The sequence below is a fragment of the Saccopteryx bilineata genome, chromosome 6 (genome assembly GCF_036850765.1).
Source record: "Saccopteryx bilineata isolate mSacBil1 chromosome 6, mSacBil1_pri_phased_curated, whole genome shotgun sequence".
NCBI lineage: Eukaryota > Metazoa > Chordata > Mammalia > Chiroptera > Emballonuridae > Saccopteryx > Saccopteryx bilineata.
The window spans coordinates 122,708,260-122,725,905 of record NC_089495.1 but is presented as its reverse complement, the minus strand read 5'-3'; the positions used below and the strand labels follow the sequence as shown (position 1 = coordinate 122,725,905).

Sequence of the window (17,646 nt, the reverse complement as noted above, 5' to 3'; positions counted from 1 at the left end):
CCATCCTCAGAGCTCGGGGCCAGATTTGCTCAAATCTTTTGAGCCATGGCTGTGGGAGGATAAGAGAGAGAGAAAGAGATGGGGGGGGGGAGGGCTTGGAGAAGCAGATGGTTGCTTCTCCTGTGTGCCCTTACCAGGAACTGAACCTGGGACTCCACACGCCAGGCTGATGCTCTACCTCTGAGCCTACCAGCCAGGGCAAAAGCGGAATTTAATGTTCCAAAACTGGCTCAGTGACATGTGGGACAGCCTGGGAAGGGAGCAAAGGAGGACTGGTCGTTGTACCTAACACTACTGAACACAGACTTGCCAGACATTATTAGACAAAGTATATACTTACAATTTACTTAGTTAAGCATCATAAAATAAATGAGGCAGATTTTATCATCATGCCTATTTTCCAGATGAGAAACACTGCTGTTAAGGGCTGTCTCCAAGGGCAGTGGGAATTAAAACCCAGCTCTCTATCTCCAGGGCTTTAACCATCCTATCATCTGGGCTGTGTCCTCTTCTTCTGGATGCTCTGCTGCTCCCTGGCAGTTGGAAGTCCCCTAAGGCTAAGAGCAACAGCCTCATGGACACATTCAGAGCAATGAGTGCAGTTATCACAGTTATTTAATATGACTGACCCAAGACTTTTGTTTCTTGAAAAACAGTGGTTCTCAAAGTTGATCAGTGGACCCCTAGGGATCTGCAAGGTCAAAACTATTTTACATAACACAAAGACATTATTTACCTGTTTCAACCTGATGCCATTTATAGGAGCAATGGTGGGTCAACTTGTTAACCTTTTGGCCCTTCAGAATAAATCAAGGCAGCAGCACCAAATTCTAGGCTGTTGCTCTTAGCCTTAGGGGACTTCGAGCTGCCAGGGAGCAGCAGAGCATCCAGAGGAAGAGGACACAGCCCAGGCGATAGGATGGTTAAAGCCCTGGAGATAGAGAGCTGGGTTTTAATTCCCACTGCCCTTGGAGACAGCCCTTAACAGCAGTGTTTCTCATCTGGAAAATAGTAAATTGTAAGTATATACTTAGTCTAATAATGTCTGGCAAGTCTGTGTTCAGTAGTGTTAGGTACAATGACCAGTCCTCCTTTGCTCCCTTCCCAGGCTGTCCCACATGTCACTGAGCCAGTTTTGGAACATTAAATTCCGCTTTTGCCCTGGCTGGTAGGCTCAGAGGTAGAGCATCAGCCTGGCGTGTGGAGTCCCAGGTTCAGTTCCTGGTAAGGGCACACAGGAGAAGCAACCATCTGCTTCTCCAAGCCCCCCCCCCCCCATCTCTTTCTCTCTCTCTTATCCTCCCACAGCCATGGCTCAAAAGATTTGAGCAAATCTGGCCCCGAGCTCTGAGGATGGTTCCAGGGCCTCACCTCAGGCAATAAAATAGCTCAGTTGCTGAGCAACAGAGCAGCAGTCCAGATGGGCAGAGCATTGCCAGAGTCTGTCTCTGCCTCCCTACCTCTCACTTAATGAAAAAAATAACTCCGCATAAAAGTCAGTTTCACTTCTGAATATCCTTGAGTACAATTTTTTTTTTTTTTTAAGCATTCTGTATGATGACACGAGAAGGATGTATAAACTTGGTCATCTCAAGAAAAAGCACTTATGTAATTACTTGAGTTCCAAGCCTAACTAGCTGCTTTCTTTTACCTGACAGAATGACTGAGAGACAAAACTGGTGGTTCTGATTTTGGAGTTTGGCAGACATCCCAAAAACAAAGCCTGTCATTTCAAGGAAAACCGAGAGTATTTATTGTAAATAACACTCAAGTGCTCCAGCAAAAATTAGAATCTGGGAAAATGTATATTCCCCACTGGTGAGCAAGACAGCTTCCCAATACTTAATGGCTTGTCTGATGAGATCAGCTATGTCACAAACAAATACAATTTTTTTTTTTTTACTTTTATAGAACCAATATGCCTGACCAGATGGTGGCACAATAGATAGAGCATCGACCTGGGATGCTGAGGACCCAGGTTCGAGACTCCGAGTTCACCAGCTTGAGTGAGGGCTCACTGGCTTGAGCAAGGGGTCACGGGCTTGGCTGGAGCCCCCTGGTTTAAGGCATGTATGAGAAAGCAATCAATAAACATCGTGCTGCAACTACGAGTTGATACTTCTCATCTCTCTCTCCTTCTTGTCTCTCTCTCTCTTGCTAAAAAAACAAAAAACAAACGTGTCAACATTGAGAAGATCTGCGTAACTCAGTGAACCGGTGTTTTCCAAGTCACTAGTGTCCAATGATGTAGTATCATGTATGGGCAAAAGAGCCATTCTAAGTGCAAGAGAGACTGTGGATTTTAATGCAGCAGAGTACAGAATTTCACTGCTAAGGATTCTGCACGCAACTAACTTAGAAAACTATCACTTGTTGAGTTCTGATGAAGTATCAAAGACTATCCACAGTACCTAAGTAACTATTCAAACCCTTCTCTTTCAAATGACCTGAATGTGTGAAGACAGTTTTTTCAAATACTTCAACCAAAGCAACATATTGCAACAGATGAATGCAGCAGTTGAGAACCTAGCTGTCTACTAAGGCAAACATTAGACATTAAGGAAACTTGTAAAATAATGCCTTTCTTTGTATTAACTTTCTTAATTTTGGAAATAGTAATTTTTCATAAAAATGCTACTTATGTTAATATGTAATAGGTATTATTATTTTTTTTATTTTTTATTTTCTGAAGCTGGAAACGGGGAGAGACAGTCTGACAGACTCCTGAATGCGCCCGACCGGGATCCACCCGGCACGCCCACCAGGGGCGACGCTCTGCCCACCAGGGGGCGATGCTCTGCCCCTCTGGGGCGTCGCTCTGCCGTGACCAGAGCCACTCTAGCGCCTGGGGCAGAGGCCAAAGAACCATCCCAGCGCCCGGGCCATCTTTGCTCTAATGGAGCCTTGGCTGCGGGAGGGGAAGAGAGAGACAGAGAGGAAGGAGGGGGTGGGGGTGGAGAAGCAAATGGGCGCTTCTCCTATGTGCCCTGGCCGGGAATCGAACCCAGGTCCCCCGCATGCCAGGCCGACGCTCTACCACTTATTATTATTATTATTATTTTTTTTTTTTTGTATTTTTCCGGTGAGAAGTGGGGGAGGGTGTGCGGGAGGAGGCAGACTGACAGACTCCCTTTCACCTGACCAGGATCCACCTGGCATGCCCACCAGGAGGTCATGTTCAGCCCATCTGGGGTGTTGTTGCTCCACTGTAACCGGAGCAATTTCAGTGCCTGAGGTGGAGGCCATGGAGCAACCAGGCTAACTTTGCTCCAATGGAGCCTTGGCTGAGGGAGGGGAAGAGACAAAGGAGAGGGGGTAGGGTGGAGAAGCAGATGGGCGCTTCTCCTGTGTGCCCTGGATGGGAATCGGCCTGGGACTTCCACACGCCAGGTCAATGCTCTACCACTGAGCCAACCAGCCAAGGCCTATAACAGGTTATTTTAAACTTTTTTTAAAATTTATTTATTCTTTTTAGAGAAGAGAGAGAGAGAGAGACAGACAGACAGAGAGACAGAGAAGGGGGGAGGAGCAGGAAATATCAACTCCCCTATGTGCCCTGACCAGGTAAGCCCAGGGATTTGAACTGGCAACCTCAGTGTTCCAGGTCAACGCTTTATCCACTGTGCCACCACAGGTCAGGCTATAACAGGTTATTTTAAAGCATTTCAAGATTTTCTCAGTTTAACTTCTAAGAAAATAAAATGTCAACAGATAAAACCAAAATGAAGAAAAACTTTTTGAGATCCTAATAATTTTTTTTATCTAAGCTAGAGACAGAAGGACAGATAGGGACAGTCAGGAAGGAGAGAGATAAGAAGCATCAATTCTTTTTTGCTCTCTCATATGTGCCTTGGCCAAGGGGCTCCAGCAAAGCAAGTGACCCCTTCTTCAAGCCAGCGACCTTGGGCTCAAGTCTATGATCTCAAGCTCAATGAGCCTGCACATAAGCCAGTAACCTTGAGATTTCAAACCTGGGTCCTCTGCATCCCAGTCCAATGCTCTATCCACTGCGCAACATCCTAGTCAGGTGGGATCCTAATATTTAATTTTGTAAAGGAGCCAAAAGGGCCTGGCCTATGATGGCATAGTGCAGTGGTCCCCAACCTTTTTTGGGCCATGGACCAGTTCAATGTCAGAAAATATTTTCACGGACCGGCCTTTAGGGTTGGATGGATAAATGTATCACGTGACCAAGACAAGCGTCAAGAGTGAGTCTTACATGGATGTAACAGAGGGAATCTGGTCATTTTTTAAAAATAAAACATCATTCAGACTTAAATTTAAATAAAACAGAAATAATGTAAGTTATTTATTCTTTCTCTGCAGACCGGTTCCGGTCCATGGCCCGGGGGTTGGGGACCACTGGCATAGTGGATCAAGTGTCGATCTAGAATACTGAGGTCTCCCATTTGAAACTGTGGCCTTGCCTAGTTAAGGCACATATGAAAAGAAACCAATGAACAAGTAAAGCAAAGCAACTATGAGTTGAAACTTCTCGCTCATCCCCCGTCTTCTGTCTATAAAATCAATCAATCAAAAAAAAAAAGGAACCAAAAGTTTCTGAGAACTGCAATAGTGAAAAATTAATAGATCTTAAAAAGCCAAAGTAGGGCCTGACCAGGCGGTGGCGCAGTGGATAGAGCGTCGGACTGGGTTGCGGAAGTACCCAGGTTCGAGACTCCGAGGTCGCGCGCGGGCTCATCTGGCTTGAGCAAAGAGCTCGCCAGCTTGGACCCAAGGTCGCTGGCTCCAGCAAGGGGTTACTCGGTCTGCTGAAGGCCCACGATCAAGGCACATGTGAGAAAACAATCAATGAACAACTAAGAATTCACAACACGCAACTAGAAACTGATGATTGATGCTTCTCATCTCTCTCTGTTCCTGTCTGTCTGTCCCTGTCTATCTCTGCCTCTGTAAAAAAAAAAAAAAAAAAAAAAGCCAAAGTAGGAAGGAGTGCCACCCAGTGGAAAAGACATGTGTGACATCAATCCATTTGCTAACAAAATATACTATTGTTAGAAACCTCAAAGAAATTTTTTTAAAGAGCTTTATTAAGGAAATGTGAAGATTTTACTGAAAGATTTTTTCTTTTCTTTTTTTTTTTACAGAGACAGAGAGAGAGTCAGAGAGAGGGATAGATAGGGACACACAGACAGGAACAGAGACAGATGAGAAGCATCAATCATCAGTTTTTTGTTGTGACACCTTAGTTGTTCATTGATTGCTTTCTCATATGTGCCTTGACCGAGGGCCTTCAGCAGACCGAGTAACCCCTTGCTCAAGCCAGCGACCTTGGGTCCAAGCTAGTGAGCTTTGTTCAAACCAGATGAGCCTGCGCTCAAGCTGGCACCTCGGGGTCTCGAACCTGGGTCCTCGGCATCCCAGTCTGATGCTCTATCCACTGTGCCACTGCCTGGTAAGGCAAAACTTCGAAGACTTAAGGCAGAAATATTCAAAATTAAAGGTTTAGAATACAAAAGTATTGTTAAATATAAACTGAAAACTTAAACGTGCGAGAAAAGTTCCAAAACGGAGGGTTGAGAGGAGTTTGAGATGTAGGCCAATATCTGGGAAACAGTCTGATGCCAGCTTTGGCTAGAGAGGAAGTCAAGGCCCTGAATAAGGCAAGGGGGGCACAGAAGACTCATGCTGGGGACCATTTTTAGTCCTTGGAGATGCCACGAGGATTCACTGTTCCCTGGTGGGCCTCTCCTAGCCACTGGAGACTGGAGATCTGTGCCGGTGAGCTCCATCTGACCCCTCCATGCTCACCCTCCAAAAGAACTGTATCGACATACTCTGAGGGCTGGATTTTGTGTTCTGATTTCTGAGGGCTCCCCAACAGGAACAAATATTGTTCCCTGAAAGCTTTTTCATTCCACAGACTTGAACTCCAAATGACTGAATGGCAGGAGCATAAATTATAGCATAGGACCCTGGTCGGTAAACTGCGGCTCGCGAGCCACATGCAACTCTTTGGCCTCTTGAGTGTGGCTCTTCCACAAAATACCATGTGCGGGCGCTACCTTGATAAGGAATGTACCTACCTATATAGTTTAAGTTTAAAAAATTTGGCTCTTAAAAGAAATTTCAATCGTTGTACTGTTGATATTTGGCTCTGTCGACTAATGAGCTTGCCGACCACTGGCATAGGGGATACAGTCAATAATACTGTAATAACTATGTATGATGCCAGGTGGGTACTGGAAATATCAGGGGGACCACTTTATAAAGTAAGTGACTATCTAATCATTATGCTGTATACCTGAAAACAATATAAAATAATACTAAATATCAACTCTAATTAAAGGCCCTGGCTGATTGGCTCAGTGATAGAGGATCAGCCTGGAGTGTGGATGTCCCAGGATTGTTTCCTGGTCAGGACACACAGGAGAAGCAACCATCTGCTTCTCCACCTCTCCCTCTTCGCTTCTCTCTCTTTGCTTCCTGCAGGTATGGCTTGACTGGTTCTAGAGAGTTGGCCTCAGGAGCTGAGGATGGCTCTTTGGCCTCCACCTCAGGCATTTAAAAAAATAAAAAGGGGCTCAGTTGTTGAGCAATGGAGCAACCACCACAGATGGGCAGAGCATCACCCCCTAGTGGGCTTGCCGGGTGGATCCTGGTCCAGGTGTATGCGTGAGGATGGCTCTCTGCCTCCCCTCCTCTCACTAAAAAAATAACAAAAAGACTGTACATATAATTAAATGTCATTTCCAGGGGCTTTGCTGTTTGAATCACTGTATTCCAGAAGGGTAACAGTTAGGTGCACATACCCTGCTCTTCAGCCAGCTTTCCCCCAGGAGGCTCCAGCTTGGGGCAAAATCTGGCAATTCTACACATAAAGGCTCCAGGTCCCACAAATCCTCCCTTCCTTCTACCACTGAAGCTGCAACCCTGGGGGCTCCTTGGGCTTATTTTATGCACAGGTTCCAAGACCCACAAACCCGAAATACTGAGACAGAAGCCAAATATTAATACCTTTTATGGGGGGAAGGTAGAGACAGAGTCAGAGAGAGGGACAGATAGGGACAGACAGGAAGGGAGAGAGATGAGAAGCATCAATTCTTCGTTGCGGCACCTCAGTTGTTCATTGATTGCTTTCTCATATGTGCCTTGACCAGGGGCTACAGCAGACCAAGTGACCCCTTGCTCGAGCCAGCGACCTTGGGCTCAAGCTGGCGACCTCGGAGTCCCGAACCTGGGTCCACCACATCCCAGTCCGATGCTCTATCCACTGCGTGACCACCTGGTCAAGCCAAATATTAATACTATTACCTATTTTCTTTTTCTTTTTTGTTTGTACTGACTATTATTTTTCTGCAAGCCCAAGCAGAGCTGTGACCCTCCTTCCAAATCATAGGCCTGCCTTCCTGCAGGTAATACTTGAATGAGTAAGCCCAGGATTCTCAAAAGGCACAGAAAGGAGCCTGTATTTGCTGTTCCTAGAATACATATTTTTCTCCCGCATGCTGATGCTAAAACCTCTTGGTAAACTGTTTTTCTTCTCTGCATCATCCATATTCTTTCATGAGTTTTATTTCAGTGCTTGTACACAGTTCTACACAATCACAGAATCAGTTAAAAATTGGAACAGCTCCTGCATTGTTTTCATATCAAATATACTACTGTTTTAGCCTGACCAGGCGGTGGCGCAGTGGATAGAGTGTCGGACTGGGATGTGGAGGACCCAGGTTTGAGACCTCGAGATCACCAGCTTGAGCGCAGGCTCATCTGGTTTGAGCAAAGCTCACCAGCTAGGATCCAAGGTCACTGGCTTGAGCAAGGGGTTACTTGGTTTGCTGTAGCCCCATGGTCAAGGCACATATGAGAAAGCAATCAATGAACAACTAAGTGCCACAATGAAAAACTGCTGATTGATGCTTCTCATCTCTCTGCATTCCAGTCTGTCTATCCCTCTCTCTGACTCTCGCTCTGTCTCTAGGCGGGGTGGGGTGGGGGGGATGGATATACACACACACACTACTGTTTTAGATTCTAACTGGGTATAATTATCCTAAATTCTACTAGGTCACCTCGAAGGCCTCGTCTGATTTTAAAGTAGTTTTTAATTAAAAAAAAACAACAACAACCTGGTCCTTATTCCCCAGACCAGAGTGATGGAATCAGTCTTTCTCTTTGAAAAACAAAACAAAACTGGTCCCTAAAGAATGTTTCTCCAATAAGCATCCTTGTACAAATGCTCAGTGCACAGTAGAGCAAGCCTACCCAACACAGAGGGTGGTTCTTAACCTTTAGCATGATAGGGTCAAGGACTGTGACAGAAAATTCTGCTAATCACTCTCGGCTGCTTCTGGATGGAAATATAAGAAGGTATGACTATGCTGTTTCAAAAAAGACCATTGTGTATGGTTTACCCAAGAGAGGAAGGACACAAGCCTGGGAAAACAATAAGACCCAGCCTCCCCAACAGCAGGGGGAGGCCTTATCCTGTCTCACCTTCTCTGGCCCTTCTTCTCTTCTACACAATTAAAAAGAACCCAGAGTTCACAAAGTAGCACTCATGCTTCCTGATTCTGGAAACACTCCCATATCTAACCTACGTGGATGCAAAGCACAGGTAGGCTGCTACACTCAGCCAGGCCTCTAGCCTCTCTAGTCTGGAGATCTGGCACCCTCTGTTACAAGGCTGGGGGTCTAGGCTGTCTCAGGACTTTCTCCTTCCAGAGTCATCTCCAGGTTTCTTTATGAAACTGATGTCATCCCAGAACATTAACACATGGATGCAGTGTGTTAGTGGGACAGACCTTGACCAGACATATCAACTGAACCATAATGTTACAATGCCTTGTTCATATCCAGCCACCCACCACATCCAACACCAAATACCTTTGGGTCATCAGCCTCAGGTTTTTCAGTCTCTGAATCGTCATCTTCCTACAAGACAAAGAATTTAGAGGATTAAGCTTAAAGTAGTGGGCCTGAGGGTTCTCACATGCATAACTTGGGTTTGGAGCAAATTTACCCAGCCTGGGTCATCCCACCAAGAACCCCCTCCCATTATCTGACCCAGAACTAGAGAAAAGGAGATGTTCTGGGGGGATAAAGAACATCAGCAGCTCAAAGTCATTACTCCAGCAGTACCATCACCAATGAAAAGGCCTGAGATTAAAAATCACACACAGAAAAATGGAGAAAAGGCCACAATATGCTTCAGAAAAGAACAAGGTCAGGCCCCACAGGGTAAAACAGGAATACTTCTTCCAGTGAAATACTACTTAAAACCAGAAACATAAACGTTTTTCCTTCTTTACTTTTCATGTACACAGATACATCCAACTCACACTTACCATGACATCATTCATTATCAGACTGCCATGACACACACACATACCCCAGCACTTCCAACCAGTAGCATTTGCACCAACATGAACAGCAGAAAGGTAGGCACCAAATGACCAGGACAAGTGACCCAGGAAAGGCATGACTAAAGGGCAGTGCCCAGCCTTTCCTGGGTCTCAGTTGACTGTGCCCTGCCTCCATCCAAGTTCTCACAGAACTGCCATTTACTGTTCTATCCAGTCTTGTCCCTTATCCAAACAGCCTGCCTGACACAAAGCACCACATGCACAAGGCATTCTTCAAAGCATGCACTGGCCTCACACAAGCTGGCCCAACATTCCACTGAATGTTAATGAAGGAGAAAGACCAGCTGCCCTATTAGGTAGCTATATTCGTGTCTGATCCACTACACAGAACACCCCAACGCACGGAACCTTTAACTTAACAGCCAGAAAAAAATTAAGTTTCATTTGAAACTGATTTTTTTCAATTGAGCTACACTTTAGCCACCAAATTAAATAACACTCCAGATGTTAATATAAACCTCACCTGAGAAACACGAATAACCTATACTGATGGGTTTGTGATCCAACTGTCCCGTAAGGCGTCAGCCAGCCAAAGGTTTTAAATGTAATTTCCATAATCTCCTTAAAATGAACCCAATCAGGTCAAGTGTCAGAAATGCAGCTCAGCCAAATACAATCACATTTTAGAATGTCTATATTGGGATTTGATGAGAGGGCTTTAATAAAACATGAAAGAAAGCTTAAATACAATGAAACTCCTAAGCAAAGCAAATGTGGAATAACACTTCTGAATACACTGTAGATTTTTTTTTTTTTTTTGTATTTTTCCGAAGCTGGAAACAGGGAGAGACAGTCAGACAGACTCCCGAGTGTGCCCGACTGGGATCCACCTGGCATGCCCACCAGGGAGTGACGCTCTGCCCACCAGGGGGCAATGCTCTGCCCCTCCGGGGTGTCGCTCTGTTGCGACCAGAGCCACTCTAGCGCCTGGGGCAGAGGCCAAGGAGCCATCCCCAGCGCCCGGGCCATCTTTGCTCCAATGGAGCCTCAGCTGCGGGAGGGGAAGAGAGAGACAGAGAGGAAGGGGGGGGTGGAGAAGCAAATGGGCGCTTCTCCTATGTGCCCTGGCCGGGAATCGAACCCGGGACCCCTTGCATACCAGGCCGACGCTCTACAACTGAGCCAACCAGCCAGGGCCTACACTGTAGATTTACTGAAGAAAATAATGATGTTAAGCCAGAACCTATGCACTTAAGAAAAGTCAGGAAAAGAACACAACAGTGCAAAGTTTTCCAATCAATTTCAGTCAATTCTGAATTATTAACATTAATGGCAGGGCTATGGGCATGATAATACCTTCAAAAAGAGCATGAAATACAAAGCGAGGTTCATTCTTTTTTTTTTTTTACAAAGCAAGGTAGGTTCTTTTTAATTTGGAAAGCATATTAACACACTGCTTACAAAAATTAGGGGATCAGGGAACATGCAGTTACTCCAGTACTTTCAGCCTTTTGTATAGTACATTTTCACCAATGAAATAAAAGTTGGTTTTGCATCTCATTTGCATAATCAACTTTCTTTGACATGTCATTTGCTTTTCTGATGTTCTTGTTTAATAAGAAAAAGAAATGCTTTTTTTTATTTCTTTATATTCATTTTAAAATATCCCCTAATTTCTGTGAGCAGTATAATAACATTTAAATATCAATACATAACAAAGTTTAAAAAAAACAATAATAAAGGACATTGAATGTTTCAGTCAAAGCTGTTGCTAAATATTCAAATTCAACTTTGTATGTATTTGTTCTAAGCACCAGCCTGAATCCTTGTTTTTTCCAAACTTAAATTCTGGCTCATGATGCTTAGGTGACAGTGTACCTAAAGTCTTTCTGGTTAAGACACAAGCTCTCTTTTGTTAGCCAATATATACTAACCTTTAGGCAGGATTTGTGATCAAGAACCAAGGGCACCTGACCAGGCGGTGGCGCAGTGAATAGAGCATTGGACTGGGATGCCGAGGACCAGGCTTGAGACCCCGAGGTCGCCATTGAGTGCGGGCTCACCTGGCTTGAGCAAAATAAAAAAGCTCACCAGCTTAGACCCAAGGTCGCTGGCTCAAGCAAGGAGTTACTCGGTCTGCTGAAGGTCCGCGGTCAAGGCACATATGAGAAAGCAATCAATGAACAACTAAGGTGTTGCAAGAGCAATGAAAAACTAATGATTGATGCTTCTCATCTCTCTCCATTCCTGTCTGTCTGTCCCTATCTATCCCTCTCTCTGACTCACTCTCTCTGTCCCTGTAAAGAAAAAAAAAAAAAAAAAAAAGAACCAAGGGCATTGTGATGAACAGTGCCAAGTAAAATTTTAGGAGAAGTTAAGAAGGATTAAATCATACACACAATAATATTAACTTTCCTTCCTAATTTTTTAAATAAAATGAAAGATTTTTTTAATAAAATGAAAGATTTTAAAGTGCCCCAACCAAGATTAAAAACAATAGAGTTGATTGTAGATATAAATGATACACCAAATAGAACAAATACACTGTTACAAACAGAATAAATGAAATCTTGATAAGAACAAAACAAAGGAAAAAAAACCCCGGAATAAATGATCTACACATGGAAAACCAACATAAAACACCCACTGATATCTGGGTTATTCATTATCTTTTCTCCACACTTTAAATTCAAAGATTATTATAAAATGGTCCAGGTAAAAACCAAACTTGATTTTCAAACAGAATTGCCACTATCCAATCCAGTTTCCTTAACTGACACCAAACAAAGAGTGGGGAAGAGGGGATGAAATTAGGTCTGAAATAGAATGCTGTTGGAACAGTTTAGAAAGTTCCTAACAAATAAAATGGTGCTATGAGCAGCTCTGAATTTAGGAACAGATTTACTTTTTTTTAAAAAATTTTTTTTGTATTTTTCTGAAGCTGGAAACGGGGAGAGACAGTCAGACAGACTCCCGCATGCGCCCAACCGGGATCCACCCGGCATGCCCACCAAGGGCGATGCTCTGCCCACCAGGGGGCGATGCTCTGCCCCTTGGGGCGTCGCTCTGTTGTGACCAGAGCCACTCTAGCGCCTGGGGCAGAGGCCAAGGAGCCATCCACAGCGCCTGGGCCATCTTTGCTCCAATGGAGACTTGGCTGCAGGAGGGGAAGAGAGAGACAGAGAGGAAGGAAAAGGGGGAGGGGTGGAGAAGCAGATGGGCGCTTCTCCTGTGTGCCCTGGCCGGGAATCGAACCCGGGACCCCTTGCACACCAGGCCGATGCTCTACCACTGAGCCAACCGGCCAGGGCCAGGAACAGATTTACTTACTGATTGTTTGCTGTTGTCATCTTCTTCTTCTTCATAACCTTCTTCATCACCCCCAATGCGAGAAAAATCATCCTCTCCATAGGCTTCAGATACTAGTCCGCCTTTCTCCTCTTAAACAGAGGAATAAATAAATAAATAAATAAATAAGGGGGAAAATTCAAAAAAACCTTTCAGTGATTTGAGTGGATAGTACTATATCTTAAGATAAAAAGAGAACCTAAATCTCATGATAAATGACCTTAGGCCCCAGATTCTGTTGAGTACCTCTACTGATGTCTACCTTGTATTTTAGGCACCATTGAACTCATCTCAAGTACTCCGTCATCCTCATTTATGTGTGTCCTCGTCTAGGAACAGGAGCTTGAACATGGGGCTTTCCAATCACACCCACTTGAGAAACAATCTTTTATTACGTTTAAAACAATACAAGCAAACAAAAACAAAACCTACAAAACAATACAAATTACTGGGAAATCACCAGACGAACCTCCAGACTGGCAAAGACCACACACAACTCAGTAGCAGCCCGGCAAGGTAGTTTGGCTGGTTAGAGCATCATCCTGATGTACACCAGAAGTTGGGGTCCCATCCAGCCTCAGTGCACATATAAGAATCAACCAATGAATGCATAAATAAGTGGAACAACAAATCAACGTTTCTTGCTCTCTCTCTCTTTCATTCTCTATTTAAAAAAAAAACACCACAGCCTAACCAGGCAGTGGCGCAGTGGATAAGAGTGTTGGGCTGGGATGCGGAGGACCCAGGTTCGAGACCCCGACCGAGGTTGCCAGCTTGAGCGTGGGCTCATTTGGTTTGAGCAAAAGCTCACCAGCTTGGACCCAAGGTCGCTGGCTTGAGCAAGGGGTTACTCGGTCTGCTGAAGGCCCGTGGTCAAGGCACATATGAGAAAGCAATCAATGAACTAAAGTGCCACAAAGAGAAACTGATGATTGATGCTTCTCATCTCTCTCCGTTCCTGTCTGTCTCTATCCCTCTCTCTGACTCTGTAAAAAAAAAAAAGCACAAACAAAAAACCCACCACAAACAAAACCGAGAGTAGCTAACCTAGTCCAAGCCCCCTCATTTTCCAGATGAGGAAACCAAGGCCCAGAAATGTTAGGTAACTTACTGCCTCTCTATGCTCCCAAATAAATCTGTTCTTACTTCCTAACATCGTGATTCTCAACCTGACTAGGGCAACAAATCACCGAAGGGTTTTAACTCACAAAATAATGAAATCACCAAGGAGCCTTGGAAAGCTCACATATGCCAGATCTAACCTAGATGTACAGAAATCAGACTCTCACAGTAGAGACCAGACAAATTTTTTAGAAGCTCCAAGATGCATCTAGGGTACATTACCAGTTAAAAGTTATAAATCTAATAAGATACAACCTTTACCATCTCTCACCTACGTTTTACTCATCACTCTCTTCCATCAATCCGTATTCCCCCACCTTAATTTTGGGGCCCGAAATTTGAAAAAAAATGTATTACATCAAGTTTCTAAACTCAAGTTTTATTCACCATAAAATTCATGCAACTCCTCATCCGCGTGAAATGCAAGTAAAAAAATTACAACCATTGGCCCTGGCCGGTTGGCTCAGCAGTAGAGCGTCGGCCCGGCGTGCAGTAGTCCCGGGTTCGATTCCCGGCCAGGGCACAGAGGAGAGGCGCACATTTGCTTCTCCACCCCTCCCCCTCTCCTTCCTCTCTGTCTCTCTCTTCCCCTCCCGCAGCGAGGCTCCATTGGAGCAAAGGTAGCCCGGGCGCTGGGGATGGCTCTGTGGCCTCTGCCTCAGGCGCTAGAGTGGCTCTGGATGCAACAGAGTGACGCCCCAGAGGGGCAGAGCATCGCCCCCTGGTGGGCATACCGGTTGGATCCCGGTCGGGCGCATGCGGGAGTCTGTCTGACTGCCTCCCCGTTTCCAGCTTTGGAAAAATGAAGAAAAAAAAAATTACAACCATTGTATAAGACGCACCCAGCTTTTAAACACCAAGTTTTTCGAAAAAATAGTGCGTCTTATACATGGGGAATACGGTAGGTAGGATTTCAGTAACCTCGGGCCCTCTCCACCCATTGTCTATCGCTCTGTCAGCAAGATGCCCTGCAAAGATTTTTAGTCGTTTAGCCAGAATAATCGAATCAATGGGAGAAAACGATCCATTATTACCACAGAGCGTCCGCCAAGAACCCCATAGGGCTTCGGGACCCATTCTTGGGGCACAATGACCATCTCTTTTCCTCCCTTCTGCCAGGAGAGCAGCATTCCGGGCAAACACCTCCTTTTTCCCTTCCACCTCCCTTCTTGGGCCTCACCAGCTGCGCTGCCTGCCGTTTCGACTCCAGTCTCGCCGTCAGACTCGGGCTCTGAATCTTCCGCGTATACTGCCAGTGAAGACAGAACATTTTTCTTCCCCGCCATTTTAGCTCCACAGTCCCTGCGTGGCTCACTTCGATGACTCCAGAAAGCCGACTTCAGTGCGGAAAGGCGAGTTCTTCCGGATCCCAGGAGATCCCGCGTCCGTTCCAGACCGGGAACCAATCGAGACGGCTGTTTTTGCGCCTGGCCCCGCCCCTCGCGTAGCGCTAGTGCAACGTCATTACTGCGCGACGGACCCAAGGTTGCATAGAATTTACCGGATGATAAATGTTCAGCTGTTTGGTTTCCCAGTGTTGGCGGTGGCGATGCGGGTTTTCGTGTAGTTCCTGAGCCAGCAGGCATCAACGGCCCTGCAGAAGAGCCCTTCGCTCCTGGGTGGTCCAGGACCAGCTCTGTCTAATATCTAGGATTGAAAAGAGGGAGACTTCGACCGAGGAAGGAAGAAAAGAGTTGATTTGGGACTCAGAGGAGGAAAGAATTCTCCTCTGGGAGTTGGGAAGAGGGTCGGAGTAGTGGGGGGAAGAATAATCGTCATGGTTATGCCTGTAGAAGGAGCAGAAGGTGGGTCTTAGACAAACAGTTCCTCCTTTTCCAAACTATTCCGAAGACTTTTGTGTTTCTTCTTGTGACTTTCTAGGTCTGTGCTATATATACTGTCGCCTGGAATAGTTCAGTTTTTATTTTCACTGACGTAAAAGTGGAGCTGTTAATTACGTAGCAATGTATTTCTTGAGGCTGTTCACCTAGAGCTGTATTAATTGAAAACAATATACTGCTTGAGTGTAACCAAGTAAATTTATACTCATTGAGAAAAATAAGCAGTATTATAAAACCAGAACAGAGGTTCTTGTCACAATCATGTGACCACCTTTTCCTTAACATTTGGCCACTGTCTGTCGCTAAGATGAACGTCCACCATTTCTCTCCTTTTGACCCTGAATGTCGAGTCCGGAGCACGTTGAAGAAGGTCTTTGGGTTTGACTCTTTTAAGACGCCTTTACAGGAGAGTGCGACCATGGCTGTAGTGAAAGGTAACATTGTCAAACTACCTGTTTTTACATTTATGCTGGCTATACTGTAGCACTGCTGTGGAACACTCATTCTAACCTTTCCTATCTCCCCACCCTTGGTTCTTTAATAGGTTTTGGAAATGTTGTAGACTTGTTATCCAAAACTTACAGTTTTATTGGCAGAACCACCCAGCTGTTCTGTTTCTTACATTTCACAGTCAGAACTACAAATTGTGTTTGAAAACAGTTCATAGATTCCCATTAGTTTGTGTGGGAGTAGCAGGATAGCCTAATCCAGTCACTGACCTAGGTAACCCTTTGTTAAAGATTGAGTGGCCTGGCCCTGGTTGGTTGGCTCAGCGGTAGAGCGTCGGCCCGGTGTGTGGAAGTCCCGGGTTCGATTCCCGGCCAGGGCACACAGAAGTGCCTACCTGCTTCTCCACCCTTCTCTCTGTCTCTCTCTTCCCCTCCCTCAGCCAAGGCTCCATTGGAGCAAAAGTTGGTCTGGGCGCTGAGGATGGCTCCATGATCTTTGCCCCAGGCTCAAGAATGGCTCTGGTTGCAACAGAGCAACGCCCCAGATGGGCAGAGCATCACCCCCAGTGAGCATTCTGGGTGTATCCTGGTCAGGCACATGCAGAGTCTTTCTGCCTCCTGGCTTTTCACTTCAGAAAAATACAAAAAACAAACAAACAAAAAAACTGAGTGGCCTGGAACCGAAACAGAGAAGGAAGGAGTAATAATATAAACCTGAGTTGTTGACAAATGGAAGTTGTCAAGAGTGATCAGCACTGTAATATTAATTACACTGTAACATTTATAAACATAAAACATCTAGATGATGTTGCTTCCAAGTCTACACAGATATGCCCACTCATCTAGGAAGTATTTGACTTTCATTGTTATTTAGTTCAATCATGTATATTCCAGCAGACTCAGATTTCTTAACCTTGTAGTCATTATTACCATTACTTGAAATAGTTTGTGTTCTTTTTCAAATGTTCCTATATCCCTTTTCATCAAAAGGATGGGAAGGGAATTAAGGTTATATTGAGACCCAACCCCCCATGTGCCAGACACTCTGCTTGGGGCTCTTTTACATTCTCATTTAGTTTTCAAAAGCCTTTTTAAAGGAAAGATAAAAGGGCAGAAATCATTGAAATGTTCTCTTGTATTATTTCAGGTGACAAGGATGTCTTTGTGTGCATGCCCACAGGGGCAGGAAAATCCCTCTGCTTTCAGCTGCCTGCTGTATTGGCCAAAGGCATCACCATTGTCATCTCTCCTCTCATTGCTTTGATTCAGGTGAGGCTTGGGGGAATGAAGATGGTAGTTCTTTCTTTTTTTTTTTTTGCCTCTTATTTTCTTTGTTTTGCTTATCTCACTCTCTATATTGGGTTTCCTAATTGCCCACATGTGGGCTTCTCCATTAGTGCATAGCACTCTGGAGGTCTCTTACCCTCCTTTGTTACTTTTTGTCCATAAAGATATGGAACTGTACCTGTACACAAATGTACACTTTTTTTTTTTTCATTGCACACATTGCAACACCTTAAGTGTTCATTGATTGCTTTCTCTTTTTTTTTTTAAATTTTA

The 17,646-nt window shown here is 44.9% G+C and overlaps 2 protein-coding genes across 9 annotated transcripts in view; one reads left to right on the top strand and one right to left on the bottom strand.

Annotated features, from left to right (window-relative positions):
- SAP30BP (SAP30 binding protein) overlaps positions 1-15,150 on the bottom strand; it is a 44,674-nt gene extending 29,524 nt beyond the window's left edge. The window contains exons 1-3 of the mRNA XM_066235698.1: positions 14,977-15,150; positions 12,657-12,766; positions 8,848-8,895 (exon numbers count right to left, since the gene is read on the bottom strand). Of these exons, the coding sequence (XP_066091795.1) occupies positions 8,848-8,895; positions 12,657-12,766; positions 14,977-15,082 (264 nt within the window). The 5' untranslated portion in view covers positions 15,083-15,150. The remainder of the gene's footprint in view (positions 1-8,847; positions 8,896-12,656; positions 12,767-14,976) is intronic.
- Positions 15,151-15,275: 125 nt separating this feature from the next.
- RECQL5 (RecQ like helicase 5) overlaps positions 15,276-17,646 on the top strand; it is a 49,271-nt gene continuing 46,900 nt past the window's right edge. For 5 of the 8 annotated variants that reach the window (XM_066235696.1, XM_066235693.1, XM_066235692.1 and 2 more), the window contains exons 1-2: positions 15,608-16,071; positions 17,234-17,355. In XM_066235696.1, coding sequence (XP_066091793.1) covers positions 15,945-16,071; positions 17,234-17,355 — 249 coding nt within the window. In that variant the 5' untranslated portion in view covers positions 15,608-15,944. The other 3 variants (XM_066235691.1, XM_066235690.1, XM_066235695.1) reach the window with 3 other exon arrangements.